We start from the raw sequence: 25,898 nt of genomic DNA on the forward strand, positions 1-25,898 counted from the left end.
AAAGTAAAGACAACTCACTCTCCGGTTCTAGTTATATCCAATGAGACAGCAAGGATGCATTTCTTGACCAATAGGTGCTATGTAGTCACCGTTTCCGTTTTCACACGCTTTCGTCACCTTATAAATTTTTTCATTCAAACTACGAGTCGTAGATAAGCAACTAATTTATTATTATTGTTTAAGGTTTTCTCAGTTTCATGCTGGAGTTTATAAGTAGACAATGGCGGATGAAAAATCTATTGAGCAAATGAGTTTGAACGATAATTCAGCCGTTGGTAAGAAATAATTACAAGAATAATTTAATCTTCCAACAAACAGGCTATCTTTTATCTCCTACTTGCTTAAAAACAACGGCCTTTCAGAAGTTTGCAAGCTATTCACGTTAGCCTAAATTAACTTAGTATGCATAGCATTTTTCGAGGTTTTTGGCAAAAGACTTATGAAACATTTGTTGTATTTTATCTGTCTCGCATAATAGATTTTAGAAGAGGTTTTTAAGTTTTTACATTCACATCCCTGCGATAGCAATCCATTTTGTTGACTATTTTAGCTGCGTCTGCTATAGAAGATGTTGTGGACCCATGGAATGTATCAACCTCTTCTGCCACTGGAGTGGACTATGACAAGCTTATAAGTATGTCATTTTTCACTGTCCTGCTTCGCTTTATTAATACGACAGATCTATGGCATTACATTTTTAAGCAAGCAGTTTAACTAGCATTGGCTAGTTAGTTTACATAATATTTTATCATATTTTAATTGAACTGTTTTAGCAAGGTTCGGCAGCTCTAAGGTACAACCAGCACTTATCGAAAGGTTTGAAACAGTGACAGGTCACAGAGCTCATCATCTTCTTCGACGAGGAATTTTTTTCTCTCACAGGTTAGTGCATACATCTCTTGCTGTTATACGTCTCTAAAAAAATCTTGATCATCTATTGAATGACTAATCGCAGCTTAGCTTATTATTAATGTATGTGATTAAGTCACCAAGTGCATTAAATGACATATAACTCATGCGCATGAATGCGTCACTGGTGTTCCTTTGTTATAGTGCTATAGTGCATAGTGTTCTTTCACAGTGCTGTGTTCATTCAAGATGTTAATCACTTACATAGTATTGATATAAATCAGTAGAATAATGGGAGGTGTAGATAGAAGAAGATGGATATGCAAGTCGAGATAGCAATTGGCCTACACTTTGCCAAGCTCATTTACTTACCTGCATTTAGTGCCATTCACAATAATTCTGCGCAAACTTTTTATAATCTATTTTTAACTATCATTAATGTAGCAAAGTGCTGATGGCTAATAATTTCTAGCTTTCATTCTCTCTTTTGCAGTTGGTCATTTTGACAATGACTGTGTTTTTGTTGAGGCTTCACCACTGACTTTTATGTAGCTCTGTTTTCTACCTTCTTCTGCCATCTTTGTATCTCATTCTGGGTCTGCACAGATTCCTCTCTCTTTAGAGGTGTGAATATAAATAATATATAATAATATACTACATAATAATTTGATACCAAGAGAAAATACATGCAAGTAAATGAAGTTTCTAGGTACATAGAAGGTTGAAGAGAACTAATATTAAATGAAGTGCATGAAAACACAACTCTGTGTGTTGGCGCCCTCAAAAATGTTTGGTTTTACTGCAGGGAGTTTGACAACATCTTGACGCTGCATGAAAAAGGCAAACCATTCTACTTGTACACAGGCCGTGGGCCGTCCTCTGAAGCCATGCATATCGGACACCTTATACCCTTCATATTTACTAAGTGAGTTACCTTTACATTGTAATTCTACATTCAAAGTAATTTCTAGTTTCTTTAGTTTTTGGAAGGTGTCAGATGTCAACTGAGAATTGACATTTGACACTTGAAAATTGACATACCTGTCAAATGCTGAGAATATGCCTTTTCAACACATCGACATTGGGTGTGCTTCAATATCTATATATAGAACTATCAGTGTTTGTGTGTCGTCTGCGATTCCGTGATTCGGTCTGTTCAGCTATAGCTATTAAAATCTTGGAATGAAAAGCTCGCATCATGCTGGATTCCAGCTCACGACGATCGGAATGGCAAGTTTTTAAACTTTTTCATCTAACCACAAAGCTACGCAGAACTTACAATTCCATTGCTCTTACCATATACTGTATACCCTGCATACTGTATACATTGCGCCTGCAGATTATGATGACATTGTTATAAAATATTTTTGGCTTAACTATATAAAAAAATGATACTTTTTCGTTTTGCCATACTAAGGCGAATTTGTTTTCTGACGATATCAACAAAAGTTTCTCCTAAATTAAGATTTGGCGATTGTTGTACTGATTATATACGTTGTAGTGAACCCAATTAATTGCCTCTATCCTGGGTCATCATGATTCACCTTATATAAATGAAGCCAGTTCCTGTTGCACTGACCACAGTAGTTTAGCAGCATATCTATTATATAGCGTAGTGCAATTAACCAGTAAATAAGGAAAAGCACCTTGTGAAACTTACCAGCATTTATTCATTATCTGTATTTATCTTTAAATAGTACCTTTTTTATAGATCTCAGGTGTAAACCAGAGATTCATACTTTTTGTAACAACATTTCAACATAAAAACATGCTTTTGTTAGTTTTGTATAAAATCAAGAATAGGAACCAGCAAATTCATTTAATGTCCAGTAACTCTGTCAGACACCTTACCAAATCGTGTAGTCAATTTTGACTACACATTATTGACTATTTGCGTACATTTTGGCTTCAATTATTTACTCAGACACAATATTATGTCATCTTATTACAATATATAATCTCCTGCGTTCATATCAGGATTACTGACTCAATTGGGAATAGGCCAAAGAGGTATGTTTTTTATAATATATTATATCATTCATGTCTCATTTTATTGTTTGCCCGATAGATTTTTACGGATTTATGAATGCATTTTATGTGTTAATTGTATTGCGGCTTACCATCATTTTAATCAATTCGATATAGGACATTAATAGTTTTTCTTGCTAAATACTTTTATGTTTATTATGTTATTAATCTCCATGTATTTGTTTACAGTTTTCACGGTTCAATGGTTTATGATTCAATAAACTATTATTAACCAAACAATCAGTTGGACTCCATCCTTAGCTCCCTATGAGCCAGTAAAGTGAAAACTCTGGACTAAGGAGCGAAATCTGTCCAAAAGTGTAAGATGTGAAATCTACCTACCTATAAAACAGCTTTCAACATAACCTCCCAAACTAGAGGAAGAGCATACCAAAAGAGACAATTCAACACTAACCAAAGATCCCAAATCAAAGGACACTCAGACACCTGAAAAGCTGTAAAGACCAGGAGAGTCACGCAGGAATTCATGTTAAGATAAGTGAAAACCTAGACAGGACAAATAGTTAGCAGCGTTGCGTTGTATATAGTGTACACAATAGAGTAATAGTGTATAAAGGTATTTTTAAATTTTGTCTCTTAAGTAAGGTAGAGGTTACATAGAAAGGTAGGTTTATCACCTTTGTAAGTGGTTAAAGCAACAGCAAACTGACTTCATTTGAATGGTTACGGAATGCTTGTTAGACCAATTAGAATTTCAAGCTTTCACAGATTTTACTAGGGAAATAACGCATAGGGCCTAATTGACTTAGCAGACTTTGCACGCTCCTTTAGGCAGCATTCCCACATTGTTACTCAGTGACCACAATATTTGTTTACAATGAGTCAGTCTAACTCAACATTAGTCAGCATTTCCGATGGTAGTCAGGAATAGCAAAGCACTTGTACAACTCAGTCAGATATCATAGACCAAACAAATACCAAAAGACATTCTTCCCGAATTGAAACTAAAATATTGTCAGATAGTTTGAAAAGTGGCATTGAAATCCAAAGTGAGGTTTATGTTGCACTCTTGAAAGAGCTGAAAGATGCTTTAGAGTTTAGCAGATTATCTGAAATCAAACTGACTCTAGAAAAATGTGCTGAACATATAAACAAGGAATTTGCTAACATTAGGAAGATCTCTGAAATGCATGATTCTCAACTAGTAAAAGACATAGATAGACTTGCTAGAGATAGAAGTCTAATTTTACAAAGTGTTGATCAATTGCTATCTGAACAAGCTGTAAAGACAAAAGAGCCATCAGCTCAAACACATATAGAAAGCACCGAAGAATCACATGCACTAATAAGCAACAATGGTGTTAGACCAGTGGTTCCCAACTGGTGGTCCATGGACCCCTAGGGGTCCACAGGAAGTTTTGAGGGGGTCCACAGGCTGGTGCCAGTTTTGGTTTTTGTAGCTAGTTATTTGCAGCTATTTCTGTCTTATAGTGGTTGGATCAATGATGTAAACCCTAAAAGGATAGGCGACGGCTATCATATGGGCGGGGTCTAATGATCAAAGTCTGTTGGGATTGTGCTAGCCTGGGTTTCGGGGCTAATGCAATTAGGTTTTTGGGTCTAGACTTTTATCACCTATGTGCGTCAATCGCTGGATAGTACCTGATTTCTAGTTAGTATTACAAAACAACATAACCTGTAACCAGCAAACACGTAATTCTCTCTTTCCTTCAATTTCAGCGATATACTAAGATCCATGGAAAATAAAACATTTCAACTTACTTATTTTTACCAATTTTCAGATTGGTAGGAGTAATAGTATACATGCTTAAATTTAAATATAATTTACCCGATATCACTCGAACAACGGCCTTTTTTCCCTAGTTTTTAATTAATATTTTTCTACCTATAATATAAAACGGCAGTCTTTTATCGTTGTCACATTGTTTGACCTGACCAATAAGATGGGACAGCGGCAAAGCTGTACAGTGTAGTTTTCATACTCAAAATCGGTATGTAAAACCAAATTTGGGTTCATTTCACGATGGCGACTATTAATATCATGAATGCTTGTTAACGGCAGCTGACTTATCATAATTGTGACAATATTTGACAACTATATTTATTTGACAACAAAATGGAACCAGCAGATCGTAAAATAACCAAAGATGTTTATGAAGATAAAACCATTGAAGAATTTTGGCCTTCCATGATTCATTCATATCCACGGACAGCCAAACACGCCCTTCGAACTCTGCTCCCATTTGTGTCTACATACTTATGTGAGTCCGCTTTCTCCTCCATGGTTGTTTTCAAATCGAAACAACAAAACCACCTGGGAATTGAAGACGACATGCGATGCGCTTTGTCAACCATTTCCCCAAAGATTGAGAATTTGGTGAAAAATAAGAAGTACAATCCATCCCACTAACAAACTGACTACTGAAAATTAACAGTCAAAGCAATTTAGTATTGCATTGCTTTATATAAGTAAATAAATAAAAACATGTCAAATCTATTGACTCTTATATTATTCTAATTTATAATGCATGCCAATTTGCAATGCATTGTTATAAACAACATGCATTATGATATTTATAAAGGGGTCCATGGCTTTTAGATAAAGAGCTCAGGGGGTCCATGGCTCCAAGGTAGTTGGGAACCACTGTGTTACACAATCAAAGCTTGAAGCAGTGCATGTCGACACGGAGAATTCACATAGTGGCAAGCCACTAAAAAGTAGTGCTTTAAACACATCACAGCGCAACTCACATTATACTGCTCGCAGTTCTAGGTCTCAAAAAGGGGCCACGGCTCAAAGCTTCCGATCTAGTAGCTATCGGTCAGGCTCAGTAAAATCTCGATCAAGTTCTAGCAAGTCACGCAGTGGCGTATCCATATTACGTATGAAAATGGCTGAAATAGCTGAACAAAAAGTAGAACTCCAAGCTGGTTTTGAAAATGAAAAATTGGAACACGAGTTGCAACAAAAAAGAACAGAAATAGAACAGGCAAAAATTCAAGTAAAAATTATTGCTGAAAAAAGAAAGAAGGATATATTCCTTCGAGCCATTAATGAAGAGCAAGAGGAGACAAATTTGAGCCCAGTGTTGCTCAGACCTTCTACAAAACCTCCACTTAGTGTAAAATCACAAGTCACTTCCAATCCTGGTTTGAAAAGCTTAGTACCAAGCCAAAATGAAAACAGTCATAAAATAATTTCTCCACAATTGACAAATGGTATGGTAAATTCTATCACATCTGCTATGAACTTATCTCGCTTACCACCTCTAGAATCTTTTGTGTTTTACGGAAATCCTCTAGAGTATGCTGATTGGAAAATAGCCTTTGATACATTGATAGATCAAAGAAATGGCACAACAGTTGAAAAACTGCACCAGTTGAAAAAGTATGTCAGCGGTGCAGCGAAAGAAGCTGTTGATGGCTGCTTCCTACTGCAATCACCAAAAGCCTACAAAAAGGCAAAACATACACTTCGAGACAGATTTGGAGATTCTCTGCTTATAGCAGATAAGTTTAGAGACAAAATAGATCAATGGCCTAAAATAACTTTCAAAGATTGTGTTTGACTTAGAAAGTTTTCCGACTTTCTAAACCAATGTCAAGCAGCTCTAGCTAGTGTGCCTGAACTTTCAATACTGAATGATAGTAGAGAAAACAGAAAAATGGCAGCAAAGCTACCTGACTTGCTGCACAACCAGTGAGTACGCACAACCATAAGGCCAGACAAACGTACAAAAGCAAATATCCATCATTTGCTGAATTTTGTTCATTTATTGCTGAAGAAGCAGAAATAGTTTGCAAAGCTATGCTGGCAATAAACCTAGCAGATGCAAATGACAAAACCTTTGCGGAACAAGATAGAAAGGTCACTCTTAAGACCAACACAACAGAAACTACACTGTCAGTTAACAATAAGCCTTAGTTATAAGTGCAGTACAGCAAAAAACTTCCTTCTGTAAGTTTTGCAGTGAACCAAGACAACATCTCACCACTGAGTGTTGTAATCTAGCTAAACAGCGACACAAAAGGAAACAAGAATTTGTCAAAATTAACTCACTATGCTTTTCATGTTTAGAAAACATCAGCACAACTCAGATCAAAAACTTGTACAAACAAAGCAACATGCTCAAAATGTACCAAATCACATCCAACATCATTGCACATAGAATATCCGACTAACTATAGTCCCAACATGCCTTCCAGCTCAAAGTCCAATCAGGCTTTTAAAGATAAAAAGCACAATGACAGCCAAGTGTCTAAGACCGACCCAAAGCATGAAGCAAGTGAAGAGAAGCATGTCTCTCACAATTTAAAAACTCCATCTGTAGTCAAAGCTGCATCGATGACAATACCTGTGTGGGTGTCTAGCGCAAATGAACCAAACAAAGAAATGTTTGGTCTATGCCTTGCTTGATAGCCAATCTAGTTCTTCCTTTGTCACCACAAGTGTAGCTAATGCAACAAATGCATCCAAAAATGACACTATACTAAACCTAGCAACAATGACATCTTCAAGTTCAACTATCAAGTGTCAAAAAGTTACTGGACTTAGCGTAAGAGGTCAAGACTCAAAACGAATAATCAAATTTCTTCCAGCTTATGCAAAAGATGAAATACCTGCAATTAAAGAGCATATTCCAACCAGGAAATCTGTCAATGCTTGGCCACATCTGCGGCAAGTAGCAGCAGAAATAGGTTCAGATCATGATGTTAATACACCAGTAGGTCTACTTATCGGTTATGATTGCCCTCTAGCATTTAAGTCAAGTGAAAAATGTCATAAGTAATGACACAACCATTTGCTATGAAAACAACTAGGCTGGGTAGTTATGGGAAACTTTAACTGTAGGAGCCAAATGAATGACAGAAGCATATGTCGTAAGGTACTAACCAAGGAGATAACATCTCCTCATATTAAAACCAGAAACATGGTGAACTTCTTGGTCAAGAAGGACACTTATAGCAACATAGAAACAGATACAAAAACGGAAGTTCTTCAGGTCATGAGCACAGACTTCACTGACATCAAAGTCTCAGAAATTGGTTTGTCAGTCGAAGATAAACAATTTCTTTAGATCATGAAAGCAAGTACACATAGGTATTCACAAGGTTACGTAGCATTTCCTTTACCATTAAAGAGCACACCAAGCTCTCTAAACACCTTACCATCAGCAAAGCATCGTCTGAACTTGCTGCTTAAAAAGTTTGCTAAGGATGAACATTACAAAAAGCAGTATGAAACATTCATGAACAAGATCATAGAAAATTATGAAGCTGAACAAGTTCCTCTAAAAGAACTCAACAGCCCACAAAGTTGGTACATTCCACAGTGTACCATCCAAAGAAACCCGATAAAATTCGTGTAGTTTTTGATGGCAGCTCCAAAGTAGATAACTGTAGTCTCAATGACTATCTCCTACAAGGCCCTGATCGTATTGATAGTCTGATAGGCATCCTGATGCAATTTCGCCGGGATTATGTTGCGATCAAGTGTGACATAAAGCACATGTTCCATCAGTTTCGGGTGTTACCACCCTTTCAAAATTATCTGAGGTTTTTGTGGCTTGACGTTCTCGGTAATATAGTTTCATATCATATGAAGGTTCATCTATTTTGAAGCCGATCTTCACATGCTTGTGCTACATTTGGTCTTCGATATCTTGCTGATCAATATCGTAATGAAGAACCAGCTGCTAGAGAAGCTGTCTCTTTTGTAAAAATCAATTTTTATGTTGATAATGGACTGACTAGCGTCAGTACCACGGAAGAAGCCAGACTTCTCATCAATCAAACAACAAAACTGTGAAAGTGGCAACATCCTCTTGCACAAATTTATCTTCAATGACAAAGACTTCATGAAATCTATTGCTCATCAGAAACGAGCATCTAGCATCCTAGATATTGACTTAGGGAAGGAAGCTCTTCCTACAGAGCGAGCCCTTGGCATACAACGGGGTGTTGAAAATGATTGTTTCCAATTTAAGGTTGGTGAGATAGCTAGTGTAAATACCAGAAGAGGTATCCTATCTACTATAGCTTCTCTTTACGATCCTATAGGGTTCATTGCTCTTTTTACTTTGCAAGGAAAACTCATTCTCAAATCTTTTTGTAAATCAAAGAAAGACTGGGATGATCCCATTGGGCCAGAACTCCAGGAAAGTTGGAATGAGTGGAAAGACAATCTACGTATGCTCAGCACAGTTACAATAAAACGGTGTTACAAACCTGAAGGATTTGGATCAGTCACCGAAGCAGAATTGCATCATTTCTCTGATGCCAGCTCATATGCCTATGGCCAATGCACCTACCTACGCCTTGTAAACGACAAAGGCGCCATGTCGGAATTAACAAAGGAGTTGCAGAAGCAACTACCAAACCAGTCCATGAATATTGAGTTTGCATTCATCTCGCCACATACATCTCACATGGGTGGAGTTTGGGAGAGGCAAATTCGTACAGTAAGAAGTGTTTTGAAGAGTTTGCTCCTTAGGCATGGTGGGAGGTTTGATAGTGCAACTTTGCGCACTATTCTTTTTGATGTAATGGCAATAGTCAATTCTCGACCGCTTGGTCCCATCACGGATGAACAGGTCTTTCTTACCTCAAATTTACTTTTGACCATGAAATCCGATGTAGTGTTACCTCCACCTGGTCAATTTTCTGAACCTGATGTTTACTCCCGAAAACGCTAAAAGCAAGTTCAGTACATTGCCAATGAGTTTTGGAAGCGGTGGCATATTGACTACTTAAGCACACTGCAACAAGGCCAAAAATGGAATAAACCAACAAAAAGTGTTAATGTAGGAGACACTGTAGTAGTAAATGACAGTGATGCTGTTAGAAACGAGTGGAAACTAGCCAAAGTTGTACAATGTAACAAGTCAAATATGGTTTAGTTAGATCTGCTAGGTTGCCGATTGCCAATCTTGACTATCGTAAAGGCACCAACAAACGGCAACACCTAGATAGACCAGTAGCAAAGATTGTGGTTCTGGTTGAGAACAAACTGTAAATACGACTTAGTGAAAAATAGTGTAAAATTATTAAATTTTAGGTGGGAGTCTAGTGAACCCAATTCATTGCCTCTATCCTGGGCCATCATGATTCACCTTATATAAATGAAGCCAGTTCCTGTTGCACTGACCATAGTAGTTTAGCAGCATATCTATTATATAGCGTAGTGCAATTAACCAGTAAACAAGGAAAACACCTTGTGAAACTTAGCAGCATTTATTCATGTGTATTTATCTTTAAATAGTACCTTTTTTATAGATCTCAAGTGTAAACCAGAGATTCATACTTCTTGTAACAACATTTCAACATAAAAACATGCTTTTGTTAGTTTTGTATAAAATCAAGAATAGGAACCAGCAAATTCATTTAATGTCCAGTAACTCTGTCAGACACCTAACCGAATATTGTAGTCAATTTTGACTACACTATTGACTGTTTGCGTACATTTTGACTTCAATTATTTACTCAGACGCAGTATGTCATCTTATTACAATATATAATCTTCTGCAATCATATCCGGATTACTCACTCAATTAGGAATAAGCCAAAGAGGTATGTTTTTCATAATATATTATATCATTCATGTCCCATTTTATTGTTTGCCCGATAAATTTTTCGAATTCATGAATTCGTTTTAATTGTATTGCGGCTTACCATCATTCTAATCAATTCTATATAGGATATTAATAGGTTTTCTCGCTAAATACTTTCATGTTTATTATGTTATTAATCTCCATGTATTTGTTTAGTTTTCACGGTTCAATTGTTTATGGTTTATGACTCAATAAACTATTATTAACTAAACAATCAGTTGGACTCCATCCTTAACTCCCTATGAGCCAGTATAAACGTTATTAAGAAGTATTCATTGCTCGCCATTTCAGTTCAGCGTTATCCGTTATGGTAAAAAGGGGTTCATAAACAGATAAGCGATACAATTTTAGTTAAAAATTTGAAGGTTACTAAAATACATACTAAAACTCCCATCAAGTATGTGTCTAGTAAGCTAAATTCATTCAAGTTAGATTCAGCATTTATGTTACACATTTGTCTCGAAGGTAAGAACTCTGCATGTAGTACATTATAATGTTACATTTTCTCTCAGATAATAACCACAAATTGCACTTACTTAAAATAGTTACTGAGGCTAACATATTGTTTTTCACTATTTTTTGATGATAATGATTTTTACCAGGAGGTGATCGCATTAGAGTCTGTAGATAATTGCTATGGATTTCTCTACTTCTGACGTCAACACTGAAACAAACTAAAATCATACTAGAAATTGCACTGTCATACAGCCCACGACCAAAGTGATATTGGAAAAAAGAAAGGGTACTGATGGTTGAGAAATGCAATATTAGCAGTTAAATGACACTGCAGTGCAATAGGATAATTGCAATGGTAGCTGTAATGAACTGGGTGTGGGTGTTATTATATACAACAAACAGCAATAATGAAAGGAAAAGATTATATGTTTACATCTCTCCTCCTGCAATAGGAGAAATGCAAATATTGGCCAATATTAGAAGTAAAATGCCCTGATATTATTAGAATAACCAATATTATTAATATAGTAATAATATAAAACCAATGCAAAATTTCGTTTACATATCAAAACGTCATAGCTAACACTAGAAATTCCACTGTCATACAGCCCACAACCAAAGTAATATTGGAAAAAAGAAAGGGTACTGATGGTTGAGAAATGCAATATTAGCAGTCAAATAGGATAACTGCAATGGTAGCTGTAATGTACTGGGTGTGGGTGTTATTATATACAACAAATAGCAATAATGAAAGGAAAAGATTATATGTTTATATCTCTCTTCCTGCAAAAAGAAAAATGCAATATTGGCCAATATTAGAAGTAAAATGCACTGATATTATTAGAATAACCAATATTATTAATATAGTAATAATACTATATTGCATACCAATGCACAATTTTGTTTACATTTTAAAACGTCATAGCTAACAATATCACGAAGTTGTGATATTTATATAGATTTTTAGAAAATCTGTACTACGTAGTCATTGTTCTGTAGTCATCCAAACTTATAATTAATTATTGTAATAATCTCATCAGAACCGTTAGAAAAAATATCATCGAAATTCCCTTTACTTACGCTGCGTTAGATTTTTAGAAAATCTGTACTACGTAGTCATTGTTCTGTAGTCATCCAAACTCATAATTAATTATTGTAATAATCTCATAAGAACCGTTAAAAAATATCGTTGTCATTTCAGTACTCAAATGTGTCAGCAAATGAAATTGAAAATGAAAAAATTGAAATCGGCAAGAATGAAACGATTTCTGTACTCCTATGTTTATTGCCAAAACCTTTGTCAATTCGACAATGCTATAGACTGGTGAAAAGTGCACGGTTTTTTCGTGAAATGCGCGAGACTTTATCGTTCTATTCTCTGTCGCTTTGCGTTTCAATTTCCAGTCTTAACTTTTATTAAACCAAGCTTTTCAAGCGTTTTGTGGCGATTTTCGTCCAAATTAATCTGTCTATTTGTGTATAATCCGATCAGATGGGTAAGTTTTAGGAATTTGCGGTAACCTTTCAAAGGCTTGGTAACATATTTAAATAGGTTTATATGCGTTTTGTATTATTATTATACTTAAACGACTTTACTGAAAAATAGTTAAATATGTTGATAAGATTTCGTTGCAAGGGTTTGTTGACGGCTATTAACGGATAATTTTTCAGGAGTTGTGTGCACATGTGCATTTATCATAAATCTCCCAATCAATCGCTTCACTCTTGTTTGGTCGTGGGAATATCGAGAAGTGATGATTATATAGATTTTTAGAAAATCTATTTAAAAAAATGTTTGGTCATGACAAACAGCAATAATGAAAGGAAAAGATTATATGTTTATATCTCTCCCCCTGCAATAGGAGAAATGCAATATTAGAAGTAAAAACAGTCCTGTAGAAACAGAAATGTCATTTTTAATACATTAACGGTAAAAATACTCAAGTTACAAATTTTTTTTTAAAGTCAATTAGTTATTTGCCTATTGTCACACCAACTATGAATTAGGATGATTTACCTTTATATGAAAATGACATTCGTACGACATAGAGTTAACTACTTGAGGCATTGTATAGTATACATAGTTAGGAGTTAGAAAAAACCTTTTTGATTGGTTGATTAACATCGAAGGATTCTGAGTGTGAACATTGTGTACACAATTTTATTTCTCAGTAGTGACAGCCAAGTGCTCAATAATTGGGAGTGATCACATTTGATTGGCCAATAACCAATCCATAGAGCTGCGTAAATTATGAATTATCCGAAACGTCAGACCAGATCCATTCAGTGTCGAATGATTTTCTCCAGGATGCCAACTTATTAGCGATGTGATGATTTGCAGTGCTATAATCATGGAACCTATCGCTAGTTTACCTTTGGTTTGCTATGGTTCATATTCGTTGATCACTATGAACAAAAATGCAGTTAGTTTTTTTGGTATTCGGTGATTTGCTATTTCAGGCCTCGTCTTTCACTCCTGCATTGCATTGTGAAGTTTTAAATTTTAGTTCTATCTTGAGTAACATGGTGGAAGTAATGTCAATAGTTTAAGCAACTGAAAAAAGTGGTGTATTAACCTATGAACCTCTTAGATTCGAAACCAGCTTGGAGAAATAAACTTTAATGGAGTAGTTACTTTCTCAAAGGCTACATGTACGAAAGTCATTCAAAAGACGTACTTCGGCGACATGATTTTACAATAGCTTTTGTTTTTGCTTGGAAACAGGAAACTAACAAGGCTATTTAGCCTTAGATTTTCAAGTAGATCAACACGGTTTGATAATCGTAGGCTTATTTTAGCTGCACAAACTGACAACTTGTAAATCATGTTTAAAAAGTAGGGGACTCTTTGCAGTTGCCGTCAAGATTAGGTGAGAGATCGTCCTACACCAAATTACCACTCAATGTTCATGAAGTTATTCTGCGAAGAATGAAGCAATTATTGTAGAATACAATACAATTTATGTGCAGTGTATAATACAATCCTAAATATTCTTCAATTTGTCTTATTTTGTTATTACTTTTATTATTGATATACTCTTTGTCTCTGATTTGGTAATTCTTGCTAGATAGTGCGTATGTTAATACTTCCCATTTTTCAAAATGCTCAGATTTTGCAGCCAAGTCTTTACCTATCATAATATAACTCAGACTAGATAAAGTTTAGATTAACTTCACTGTTACATCTTTCTAGTACACAGATAAGACAGATAACCTCAATATGGTTCTTACAAGCCAATTTAGTGGAGTATAACGTTAATCACTGTTTTTGTGACCAACTGAATTGCTTCCGGGATGAAATAGTCAACCCGGCTCATTATTATTATTATATTCAGCACGCTGGCAATCCTGTGCAACATGAAAGATCATCATGTGTAATAACTGTGTGCACATTAATTCTGGAATGCAGTAAATTAGTTGATTGGTGCGAGGGTACGAGCGTCGGTCTACTAAGGCTAATGTCACATGTTTGAATCCTGCACAATGCAATCCTTTTTTCCCACATCTATCTGTGGCTTCAAACTGATGGACACAGCTCTTATTATAGTAAAGATAAATGTTATGTTTTTTCGATGCTCAAGTTTTAATTTTCACCATCCTCTACACTTTCATTAGATAACCGCATTGTTTCAAGCAATTTTGAGCATTACATGTTGGAAATTACCTGGTTGTATTTTTTTTCATTTTTACATGGTTTTTTGCAATAATGTATCTATTTGCTAGTGGAAGTTGGACTATATATCTATATTTGGTTGATCCGTGGCATATAAGCTTCATTTTTCGCTGTATGAAATACACTATGGTTAATCTCTGCATTAGCATCATTGTTTTTTAACTAAGTCTCAGCTTAAAAGGAATTCGCAAGCTTAACGATCTAACTCAGTTTTTGGCATTCAAGTCAGCGCAGCACAATATCAGCATGTCATTGTTGACAGTTTCACTTAGTGCTTTAAAAAGTCTGTCGTTCAAATCGAATCGATACTCAGACTCATCTACACTACTTACATTGTGATATGACTGACGATTTTATTGTAGGTGGCTGCAGGAAGTCTTCGACGTGCCTCTTGTCATACAATTGACCGACGATGAGAAGTTTCTTTGGAAGGACCTCAAGCTAGAGGAGTGCAGAAGACTGGCCAAGGAGAACATTAAAGATATTATAGCGATCGGTTTTGACCCCGCCAAGACTTTTATATTCACAGACTTTGACTACATGAGGTTAGTCGTCTTGTTTGGTTAGTTCATCAACATGCTCAACATAGGCTTGGTAACTCTTAAAAAATTTATAGTGAAACCGCTACCTATCGTATGCTAACTTGGACTAGGTAAAGTTTAAATGAACTTCGCTTTTATATTGTATTACTTTTGTATTCTTTCATTTAACACTTTGATGCTTTGTTTTGTATATAGAAGCCAGTTCCTTCATCCTAGACCATGAAATTATTAACGACTTCTCGTCAACTGTGAAAGCACTTGGAATAGCACAATTCCTTTTGTACCAAATATCATATTGAGCTTGCAAAACTCAAAGGAAAAAAACAAAGATCAAATAGAGTAAACAGATTTTTTTCACACTCTTAAGCATGTGATGTTTAAAGGCAACTGAAGAAACGGTGAATGCAGTCCACTGAGTCTGATTGTATGTATATTTGTTATTAATAGACAAATCATTTTAGTGGGAAGCTTTTGTTGCTGAGGGAAGAAGCTTTCTAGTTTTGTCTATTTTTTTCTTGAGAAAGTAATGTTCTGTCAGCAGACATCGTACATTTCCCAGATGATTAGAAGTGGCTTCGGTATTTCAGTGACATCTCAAGAACTGATAAGCCAATCGACTTGAAATTTCGGAATTTCGCACCGAAAATGTATGACGCACAAAACTACAAAAATTTCATAATCTTACGTAAACTGAAAGTGCAGAGAAACATATCGTAACTACAAAGCCTAGTTTACGGCAGCATGGGATCAGGGGCAAACAACTCCCTAAATTATTTTTTGCCCATGTTTCAAAATATTAAGTTTTAATTTTCATCAATATGTTCACCCTAACAAGGGAGCATTGTGGAATTTCTTTGGAATGGGCGATCCTATTTATTTGCTGTTTTTAGCAAGAGAGCAGCTTTTAAGCATGGTTTTCTCTTTAAGTGGGTAGTAAAGACGCTGCTTGTAATTTCTTTAATCATCTCAGGGGCGGATCTAGGAAAAAAGTGTGTGGTGCAAAATTTGTGTAATATATCTAGAGTGGGAGGGGGTGCGCAGGGCGACCTCCTCACTTGGCCCCGCACTAGCGGAACTTTTTGAAATTTAGGCATCTTAGAATGAAGGAGAGGTGTGTTTGAGCCCAAAAAAGTGTAATCATTTATTTGCAGCAAACAACAAGTTTAGAGGTAATAATTGACATTAGATATGATTAATTAAATTGGGGTTTTATAATGTTCCTTATACTATGTATATCAAGATTACATGTAAACAGAAAGTTAACAAACATTTATGCAATAACATAAAATCAAGACAAAATCAATCACAAAACCTTAACAGCCATTTGTTTTGGCTGTGCAGAAATTAGCCATCATTTCTGCAAACCACCATAAAAAATGTTTCGTAGTATTAGCTACATAATGATGCTATTATAAAACAGACATATTAGGACATACTTTTTTGAATTGTTGTTTTGTCGTCGAAAGAAATGATCCAAAGTTCATTCTTGACCTTTCTTTTGAGACATTTTGCTTTTAAAATTGCTTGTAGTACTTCTTTCGAAAAAGTTGTGGCTCAATTGGGGATGTTTATTGGGACCACTCTCATTTGTTTATAAGCTAAACAAATTCAGGTCAATGTTATTAAAACTGGTTCGTTATAACGAGCTCTACTAGGCCGTTTTCGTTGATTTCCTCCCAAAGCAAGTTCTCAGTGAAATGAATTGTAATTTACTCAATTTTTGATGGATTTTAAATCTTTTTTTAAATTTTTTGCCATATTTATGGTGATGCATTTGCACCATATGCACCACAGTAGATCCGCCCCTGCATCTATTATAATAATTGTGGAATATTTTATATATTGTACACATGAAGGCTTTTCACAATTATATATATGACATTTATTGCTTCTTGCCATAGACCTACTAACTATACTTATATATATAAAGTATAGTTACTACTATAGTATAATACGTATAATTAATAGGTCTATGCTTCTTGCTTTTCTATTATACAGGGTCAGGGTTGACGCTATGCATTATGTTAAACACGACGCAAAGTGGTTAGTGTCTGTTTTTAATAGGTTGACTTTTGTGCTTGCGCATTACAAACTGTGTATTACCCACTCATTCTGATCTGGCTTCATTCTACAATAATCTAATCAAGGGTAGATAACTCTCTAGTCATATGGAGATAGTTTCCCACAATGATTATTTCTGTAACAGAGATAACAATTAGTAATTACTAATTAGTAATTTAAATGCGGTAATTATTAATAATTATTATTAACAGTAATACTTAGCTGAGTATTAAGGTGTCTCAGCTCAACTTCCTTGACCGCGCGATAAAATTCCAACTATTAAAATCAAGGTTACAGTGTGAGGCTCGTGAAACATGTCTGCTGGCATAATTGTTGATGCTGTTTGTTCAATGCAAAAATTTAAGTGATGCATTAACAAAAACTAGCATATGAACACCACCTGTTTTGTTATTTTACATATAAACAGCTTCAAAAACCAAGACGAAACAACTCTTCAGTTATAATTTCTCAAATACAAAAAATTCGTGTCTCCTAAGACTAAATGAAGGGTTGTCTCCTCAGCTTATTTTTTCCATAAACCCTTCTTTTTTGCACCTAGGAACTTGGGTTCAGTTCACTTTCACCAACATACTGAAAGTGTATAGATATAATATCTACCAAATCTTACAAAGATATTTTATCGAGACTATGTTTTCTCGGATGCTGAGTTTCTTTATAGATTTTTAGACAATCTAGCATAAATACTAAATACCCAATATACTAGTTCTGTTCTTTCAAAAGTATTAATTTATGGGGGTATATACGTGTATTGGAATTATTTGTTATTATACACGTTTATCAGCTTTAGCTATATATCATACAGACTCCATTTGCTTGACTACAAATTTATGTGTCAAAAATCTTTTCACTGAATTTGCTTTTCAAGGTGCCTCTTACAGTGTCTTATTATTTTTGTGGGAGGCGGAGCTTCAGGTTATACTAATAATATGTCTCCTCTTTACAGTTCTGTGCCAGAGTTCTATAGGAATGTCATACGAGTACAGAGGTGTGTCACATTCAACCAGGCTAAAGGAATATTCGGCTTCGATGACAGCAGCTGTATAGGAAAGATTGCTTTCCCAGCCATACAAGCCGTTCCCTCTTTCAGCAGCTCTTTTCCTCACATATTTGGTGATAAGAAGGACATACAGTGTCTCATCCCTTGCGCTATCGATCAGGTATTTGACCTTGTGAATCTCATGTGAATGCATTCTAAAACTATCTCTAAAACATAACCAAAGGTGTTGTTAATCTTTTAGCCACATGTACGCTTGTTTAACAATTTATGGTAGTCCTAGCATGTTGAACTTTGACCTTCATTATTAGCAAAATTATTATATAACTAGCTAATAAAGGCTAATACCCGCTCCATCACAGTATTTCGGAGTTGTCCTCTCAGTGACTATGTGCATTCTAGGCCGAAGCAACGCAGATATGTTGGGAAACATTGTCCCTGTCAAATGCTTGTGATATTTTGTCATGCATCCACAACAGTCGTATAACGTGCAGCACTTTGGCGATTGGCTTTCATGGAATCTTTATTTCTTTTCATGATGGTTTCTGCGGGACTAGTTTTGTCATTTTCATCCAGTGACTGCATTATACATGTATAAAGAGAACGCTATGTCGCGGAGTATTTGTCGATGTAAACGCAGATCAGTTTGTGAACAATTTTATCACGGTTTGTGATCGTGCTATTGCTACTCGTCAGTAGAGCTGGTTGCTTTATCAGCTTTTAATTGCATGTATCTTTCTCGTTGGAGATTTCATTTGGTTTTATGTCTAAAAGCATCAAGAAGAGGTTTTGTTTATAAAAACTAAAATGAAATCTGGATTTCTCTTTGCCTTTTTTATAAAATGGTAGAAAATATATGACCTAGCGCGTTCGTGAACAAATAGCAAACATATGATGTGAAAATGTACTGCTGAAAGGTTCAGGAATGGCAGATTAACTGTACACTTGCAGCAGTCAGAGCCGTAGAACTTCATAGAGTCCCGCTACCAACGGAAGCGTATATGGGAGCCCGCTCATTTCCAAATAAACAGGCCACCCTTACTATTTTTATACAAGTTATAATGGAGAGGCCGCAACATTAACTAACAAAAATTACTCCCATTGGTAGTCGCTCTGAAATTAATTGTTTTATCATACACCATTTGAAAGAGGACAAAATTTCCTACAAAATGTTACTAATAACTTTTTTATTAAATCGTAAAGTAAATGCAAAAAAGAGAGGTATTGAGAGCGAGGTATGAATATTCCATTATAGATCAGTATGTCGATCGGGCTTGTTTGGAAACAGGTTTTTTTGCTTCCGGTTTTGGTCACGAGCCGTTGTAGAGCTATACGACTCTGACAGTAATCAGCTAGTGTTTGGCCACATGCCAATATACAGGTCTATCAGTGCGTTTCCACGATTCAAATGGGTTAGGGGTTACTTATTTAGCTCTGATTACAAGTTAATCATTAGAGCTAAAATTCTACAGTAAAATATTTTACTTCAGGTGCTAAACAAAAGTCACTTGTTATTGCATAAGCTTCCACTAACATTTGGTTTATAATCATCTATCTATTGTATTGCTAGTTAGTTATTGTAGATGACTGTAGAAGCAAACTCAATGATTACCACTGAGCTTCCATGTTTCTATTGGGTTTGGAGTTGCTTCCACTCCGAATCTTAAATATGGTAGAATCCAAAAATATTTGACATCATTTCACTAAATTTGTGTGAAAGCATATGCTGCGAGACTACCATTCAAATTCGACATAGAAACATTCACTGCTGATGGATTCGAATTGTTAATACTCGGCTAAACTCTTCCCTGCGGCGGTAAAAAATTTCAGCACACTTCATTTCACAACCACATGGGTATCTGTTACGGAAATGTTCTACCGCTACTCACTACTGTTGCTGCTTAGCTTTTTGCCTTTACATTAATATTTACATGCCAAGGATGAATTGCACGAACAAGGATAACCAAAATAATTACTTTTTTAGATCTGATAATTGACTACACATGAATTGAAAGTGACCTTGACTCAGAAGTGAGTCACATTTGACCAGTTGTTTTGAGAGATACATCATGAATTTTAGCAAGATCTTTATAGTACAACTCCTAATCATCGAAACTCGGTGCAAATTTGTGACGCATGAAAACAAAGTGATTGTATTGCTACCTACATGCATGTACTGAGGTTGTTATCATCCTGACTTACTGCTCTGGTCTTGTATTACGCACGTACCTGTCTCAACAAACTCTATCAGCTGTTTATGTTTGCACCAGATATGTAACAGTATTTTCAGCTCAAGTCACACCTTGTTACAGGACCCTTACTTTAGAATGACGAGGGATGTAGCTCCTAGGCTAGGTTTTAGAAAGCCCGCCCTGTTGCATTCAACATTTTTCCCTGCTTTACAAGGAGCCCAGACCAAAATGTCCGCTAGTGATCCCAATTCCTCTATTGGTCTCACTGACACGGACAAACAGATTAAGACTAAGGTATTTCTCCATCTTTTATTAATCGAGCCTAGACTGTCCACAGACACCCATCTGATATTACATTTGGGAAATGTTCCACTATATTTGGAATTGTGTATAAAAAAACTAGATGGCTGCAAATGTATTGAATTTTGCTGGCGAGCACTCTGGATGTTTTTCCAGTTACCACAGTTATCCTCTTTTTTTGCCGATTTTCAGGAATAATTTCCTGATCCATGAAAAAATATTAATTTCAAATGCTTTTTACAGGGTGTTGACATCGTTTTAGCGTTGTACTTAGTATATGTATTTAGATAAACAAATATGCATTCTCTGGGGGTGGAGCCACAACTGAGGAGCATCGCGAGAAAGGGGGCAATTGCGACGTTGATATCTCCTACCAGTATCTCACTTTTCTTTTGGAGGATGATGAGAGATTGGAACAGATAAGGAAGGTTGGTTGACTCTACTTGGTTGGTTGGTTGAATATTCTACTAGAATAATAAGTTTACCATATTATGTATTTATACTTTTATTGTGTAGTCCAGAGGGGAGGCACAGCTTGTACAAGTAATATAATACAATATAGCAATGTATTTGGCTAACCTGTAAGAACCAGTCATTCATTTCATTCTTGTCATGCCATTCTCAAACCATAACTGTCACGTACAACTTTTGTCGTATTTACTAGGTAAATCAGACACATTGATTCCAATTTTGTACTCAAAATAAAGATTGATCCACTAACTTTCATAGTAATGAAGGCTTTTTTACAGCGTTTTAATATTGGTCTCGAAAACAACACGATCGGCACAACAAGCTCCGCCTATAAATACATGACGCAACCTAGCTTTTTAGGAAAGGAAGTTAGGGATGTTTAGTCTAATCTAGAATAATAGAGATGGGTGTTTTAAAATCCATTATTATCTAAATTCAGCCTTAAAAATAATCTCGGTCCTTTCTAAAAGGTAGATAAGCTATTTAACCTTGCATATTTAAAACTGAGCTAAAAAAAAGCGCGATAACTACGCTAGCTTGTGATAAAACCGCGCTTTTTGAGCTCATTTTACTCGGCGTTCAGTCTATTTAAACATCCTGTAACAAGCTACGAGCAATTTTAAATAGTTTATCTACCTTTCATAAAAGACTGAAAATATTTTACAGGCTGGATTTGGTTAATAATGGGTTTTAAGACACCCATCTCTATTATTCTAAATCGGACTAAACATCCCTAACTTCCATTCCTGAAAAAGCTAGGATTAGTCACATATTTATGGGTGGAGCTTGTTATGCCGATTGCGTTTTCGAGATGGATATTGAAACGCTTTAAAAAAGCCTTAATGACTTTGAAGGTTAGTGGAACAATCTTTATTTTGAGTACAAATTTGGAATCAGCGTGTCTAATTTACCTAGAAAATATGATAAAAGTTGTACGTGACAGTTATGGTTTAATGTTTGATTGTGCTGCCTAAGCTGCATGTGAAGTAGCCTACGCATGGCTCTTTTGGGGGGTGGGGGGAGAAGAGAGCCTGGGACACATAGCGAAAAAAAGGTAAGATAACTTCTGCAAAACGAGCGACATATGTTACATATGACGCTCAGACTGATACTAATGGAAGTGTGTCGATAGATTCAGATCTCACGATGTATTAGATGTGGCGTGTTTAAAAGCCTATCGTCACGGTCACGTGACTTGATCTAGTACCAAACCCTATGTTTTTGATAGGTTGGGTGGTTATGTAATACCCCGTTTGATAACAAAACGATAACGTTGCATTCCCTTGCGTTTTCATGTTTGCAGTTTCATTTCATACCATGATAAAAAAATGGAGCGATTCAAAAATCATCTATCAAAGCTAGGCATAGTCACACTGAGACCAGAACAGTCTCAAGCTTTACAACATTGGTCAACAGCAGGTTTGACCAATTTATAGTTCTTTCGACTGGCTTCGGAAAAAGTATTTGCTTTCAGATGACACCGTTTTGTAGTGGTAGGTCCGAGTTGTTCATAATAACTGTCGCGAGTAATCATAATACTCGCGAGTAAAATAAAACTGAGATTACTTTTTACTAGATAAACTTTTCTTTACTAGCAGCATACGATTCATTTTTGTTGTTCTATTGCTATTCGTTTGCTATGTTTGTATCGTTATTGTGAAATTTTTTTATTCAATTGATTTAATTTTTTATTATAATTAAATCAAAACATTATTAAACATATGAAATAATATAACTCTCGTGATTGATTTATTATGCAACCAACATTTCATACTTACCAACTAGCATTTGTTTGCTGCCAATTCAGATTAAAAATAATACATAATACTCGCGTAGATCATAAATAAGACCGTCACATGATACTCCTTCGGAAATAAGGATTGTGATATTAGCGACTGCAGAAGTCATCTTTTAGAGTTGTCTTCCCCGGGTGTTGCTATGTGTCCCAGGCTCTCTTTCTCCCCACCCCCAAGAGAGCCATGCCCAGGCTACATGTGAAGCATACACTCACAAGACCTTTTCCCTCATCAGGCTTCTAGAGTATATCCTGGTGAGAGGAAAAGCCGCATCCTTAAAACTGATGGAAGCTGAAAGCTACTGTCTTTATATTGTCTATAAACTATTCTTTAAAAGAAAACTATTTATTATAGACTTAGCTCCTTACTTCATGTTGAACACCGTTATCAGCTGTACTGAAGTAAATATTCTTTAGATAATTATTTACTAAATTCTAGTGTATCACATGTACGTGTGTGTGTGCGTGCGACGCATGTATGTGTGTGCAGCATGGTTTTTCATATTAGCTTATAAACAGCTATGCAGCATACTTAGTGCTTGGCAACATGGTGATTACATCAACGATGATAACAATGATAATAATATCAACACACGCTGATTTTACGATACTGCTGTGTAGCTGTGCTGTGTAGCAGAATCCTTCTAGAAGCCAGCCTATCCTCAAGTGTCACAGTTTTTAGAGACCTAATGACAAACGTTTAGGTAAAACAAGGTTAGACTGATGAAGCAGTTTTTGAATTAGTAATGATCTCTGTCTAGGATTACACATCCGGAGAGCTGCTTACTGGATACCTCAAGAAAGAGCTCATTGAAATACTTCAGCCTTTAATCGGAGCGCACAGAGAAAGAAGGAAGGCAGTAACTGATGAGACGGTGAAAGAGTTCACAACTCCCCGTAAGCTGAATTACACACCGAGTAACCCTACCGCTGCTAGCTGACATGGGCATGAGAATAATAATATCTGGTCTTGTGACAAAGGGCCACCTGGCTGACTAGTCTCTGACGTCGCATATTGTTTTATCTTGTCTCTTTTTTAATTGTAAAATAGAACCACTATCTTAGGCAGATGACACTGATAGCAATTCATGATTAGTTTCTACCTCAGTGCCATTTTGAAATGGAAGTTTTCCATTTGCGGTATGTTATGAAGTGTATGCCGTTTTCTGCGTAGTTATTTATTCTTGGATTACTATGACAACTGTGAAGCAGCAGTCTGCGATGTAAGCATACCGATTGGGTAAGCAGCGCTAGTGTTTCATAATTTATATCTGCTAGACCAATAAACTGTTCTATTTTATTTCAATAGAACACTATTATGACAATACATTATACGCACATTTGGCCTGCAGTCTCACCATCTCAGCCATCTCCTATAACTACAGAACAAGCATCAAGTACTAGATGAATTCCAAATGACTGGTTCAGATTCCAGTCATTTGGAATTATTACCAGTATTATACCTGTATAATATGCATATATATAATTATATATATGTTATATTATATATATACATATTATACAATATGTTATATTATTATATATTTATTATACAATATGTTGTATTATTATATATACATACTATACAATATGTTATATATATTATTATATATACATATACATATGTATTTCTCAATTTTGGTGTGTGTGTGTGCGTGCGTGCGTGTGTCGCTCTAGCTATAACTATCTTGGATTAAAGAATCTATACCGAAGAAGATTTGATCTTGGACCCTCCCGTTCACCAGTCCATCGCAATACCAATTAGGCCAGATATTGGTTTGTTTGCCAGCTGATATATGTCGCTATATGGGAGCAAATACCCAACGGCTTTGCATAATTGCGGGTGATTGCGTAACATTACCGAGATGAATAGCTCTCATAAGTAAGCTTACTCAAATATTCCTATGGCAATGTGCCAGGCTAATAGCAAGTGGCAGGCAACTCTCATTACTTCTCATTGTTTATAAGCTGATTTTTAACACCTGGGCAATGCCGGAAAGCACAGCTAGTATATACATAATATTGAATATTATACTGGTCTCATATTGTACCTACAGTGCAGGCTGTTCGGACTAGTTAGTACTGCAGTAATAATAACATTATACTTCCCTATACGCAGGCTGATTTTATCTAGTGAGTAATCAACACATGCTTACTTTGACTCATCTAATCTTAGCTTACTGATCGCCTGCCGTGAGGCACTAGTCTTGCATCCTTTCTGCCTCGCAATTGTTGGTTCAGTATTTGAATATTAAGTAGGAGCATGTGATCATCTAGTAGTCACCACTAGTCTTGTTGGGGGCTTTAAAACTTTGAGGGCTGATGGTAATGAAACAGTTTTGTTCGATATTCAAGCTAAGCGCTACCTTAAATCAATTTTTTTTCATGAATTCAGACGATTGCAAAAAATACACAATAAAAACTATTGATAAGGCTCCATGGGCACAGTAGCTTGGCAAATCGAGGAGAAGAGCCCAGTTGGCAGGCAATGAGCAAAGCGTGGTTCACATGGATAAAATTTGTGCAGTCTGCAGGAGTTTTCATGCCCAGTTTCGGTATGAAAGACTATCGTGGAGAATTTTAACAAGCCGCTGATGCAATGAGGTTCTGGTGGTTCTTATATTCGTCGCTTAACTTTTTCACTCCCAAACTAATTTTTCTACTGGGACATAAATATTTGGTGAAATCTACCACATTAGAAAAGTGTGCATATGAATTGTCATAACTTTTAAACCACAAGGTGGTCTATGAATAATATTTTGATACCAAATTAACCAGCATAAAACTTTTCATCAGCTGACGTCGTAGAAAGTGCTACAAATGTGTTTTTCAATGGGCTCAGACACTTTTTTAGCCCTTTTCGCTACTACCTTGAGCATGTTCTGAGTTGGACGAATGGTCGATATTATTATAGCTTATGACGT

The 25,898-nt window shown here is 35.9% G+C and overlaps 1 protein-coding gene across 1 annotated transcript; it reads left to right on the forward strand.

Annotated features, from left to right (window-relative positions):
- The first annotated feature begins 111 nt into the window (after positions 1–111).
- On the forward strand, positions 112–24,319 carry LOC137397046 (tryptophan--tRNA ligase, cytoplasmic-like). The gene is made up of 9 exons (XM_068083330.1): positions 112–275; positions 551–634; positions 774–882; positions 1,655–1,774; positions 14,961–15,143; positions 18,166–18,379; positions 20,529–20,702; positions 20,996–21,136; positions 23,736–24,319. The coding sequence occupies exons 1-9, from the start codon at positions 221–223 to the stop codon at positions 23,913–23,915; spliced, it is 1,260 nt and encodes a 419-aa protein (XP_067939431.1). The 5' UTR covers positions 112–220; the 3' UTR covers positions 23,916–24,319.
- The last annotated feature ends 1,579 nt before the right edge of the window (positions 24,320–25,898 follow it).

Source organism: Watersipora subatra, chromosome 5 (assembly GCF_963576615.1).
Source record: "Watersipora subatra chromosome 5, tzWatSuba1.1, whole genome shotgun sequence".
In the NCBI taxonomy this organism is placed as follows: Eukaryota; Metazoa; Bryozoa; class Gymnolaemata; order Cheilostomatida; family Watersiporidae; genus Watersipora; species Watersipora subatra.

Coding starts and splice junctions, on each gene's coding strand:
- LOC137397046 (XM_068083330.1), top strand. CDS start 221: ATGGCGGATGAAAAATCTATTGAGCAAATGAGTTTGAACGATAATTCA. Junction 1,775..14,960: donor ATACCCTTCATATTTACTAA/GTGAGTTACCTT, acceptor ATTTTATTGTAG/GTGGCTGCAGGAAGTCTTCG. Junction 15,144..18,165: donor ACAGACTTTGACTACATGAG/GTTAGTCGTCTT, acceptor TCCTCTTTACAG/TTCTGTGCCAGAGTTCTATA.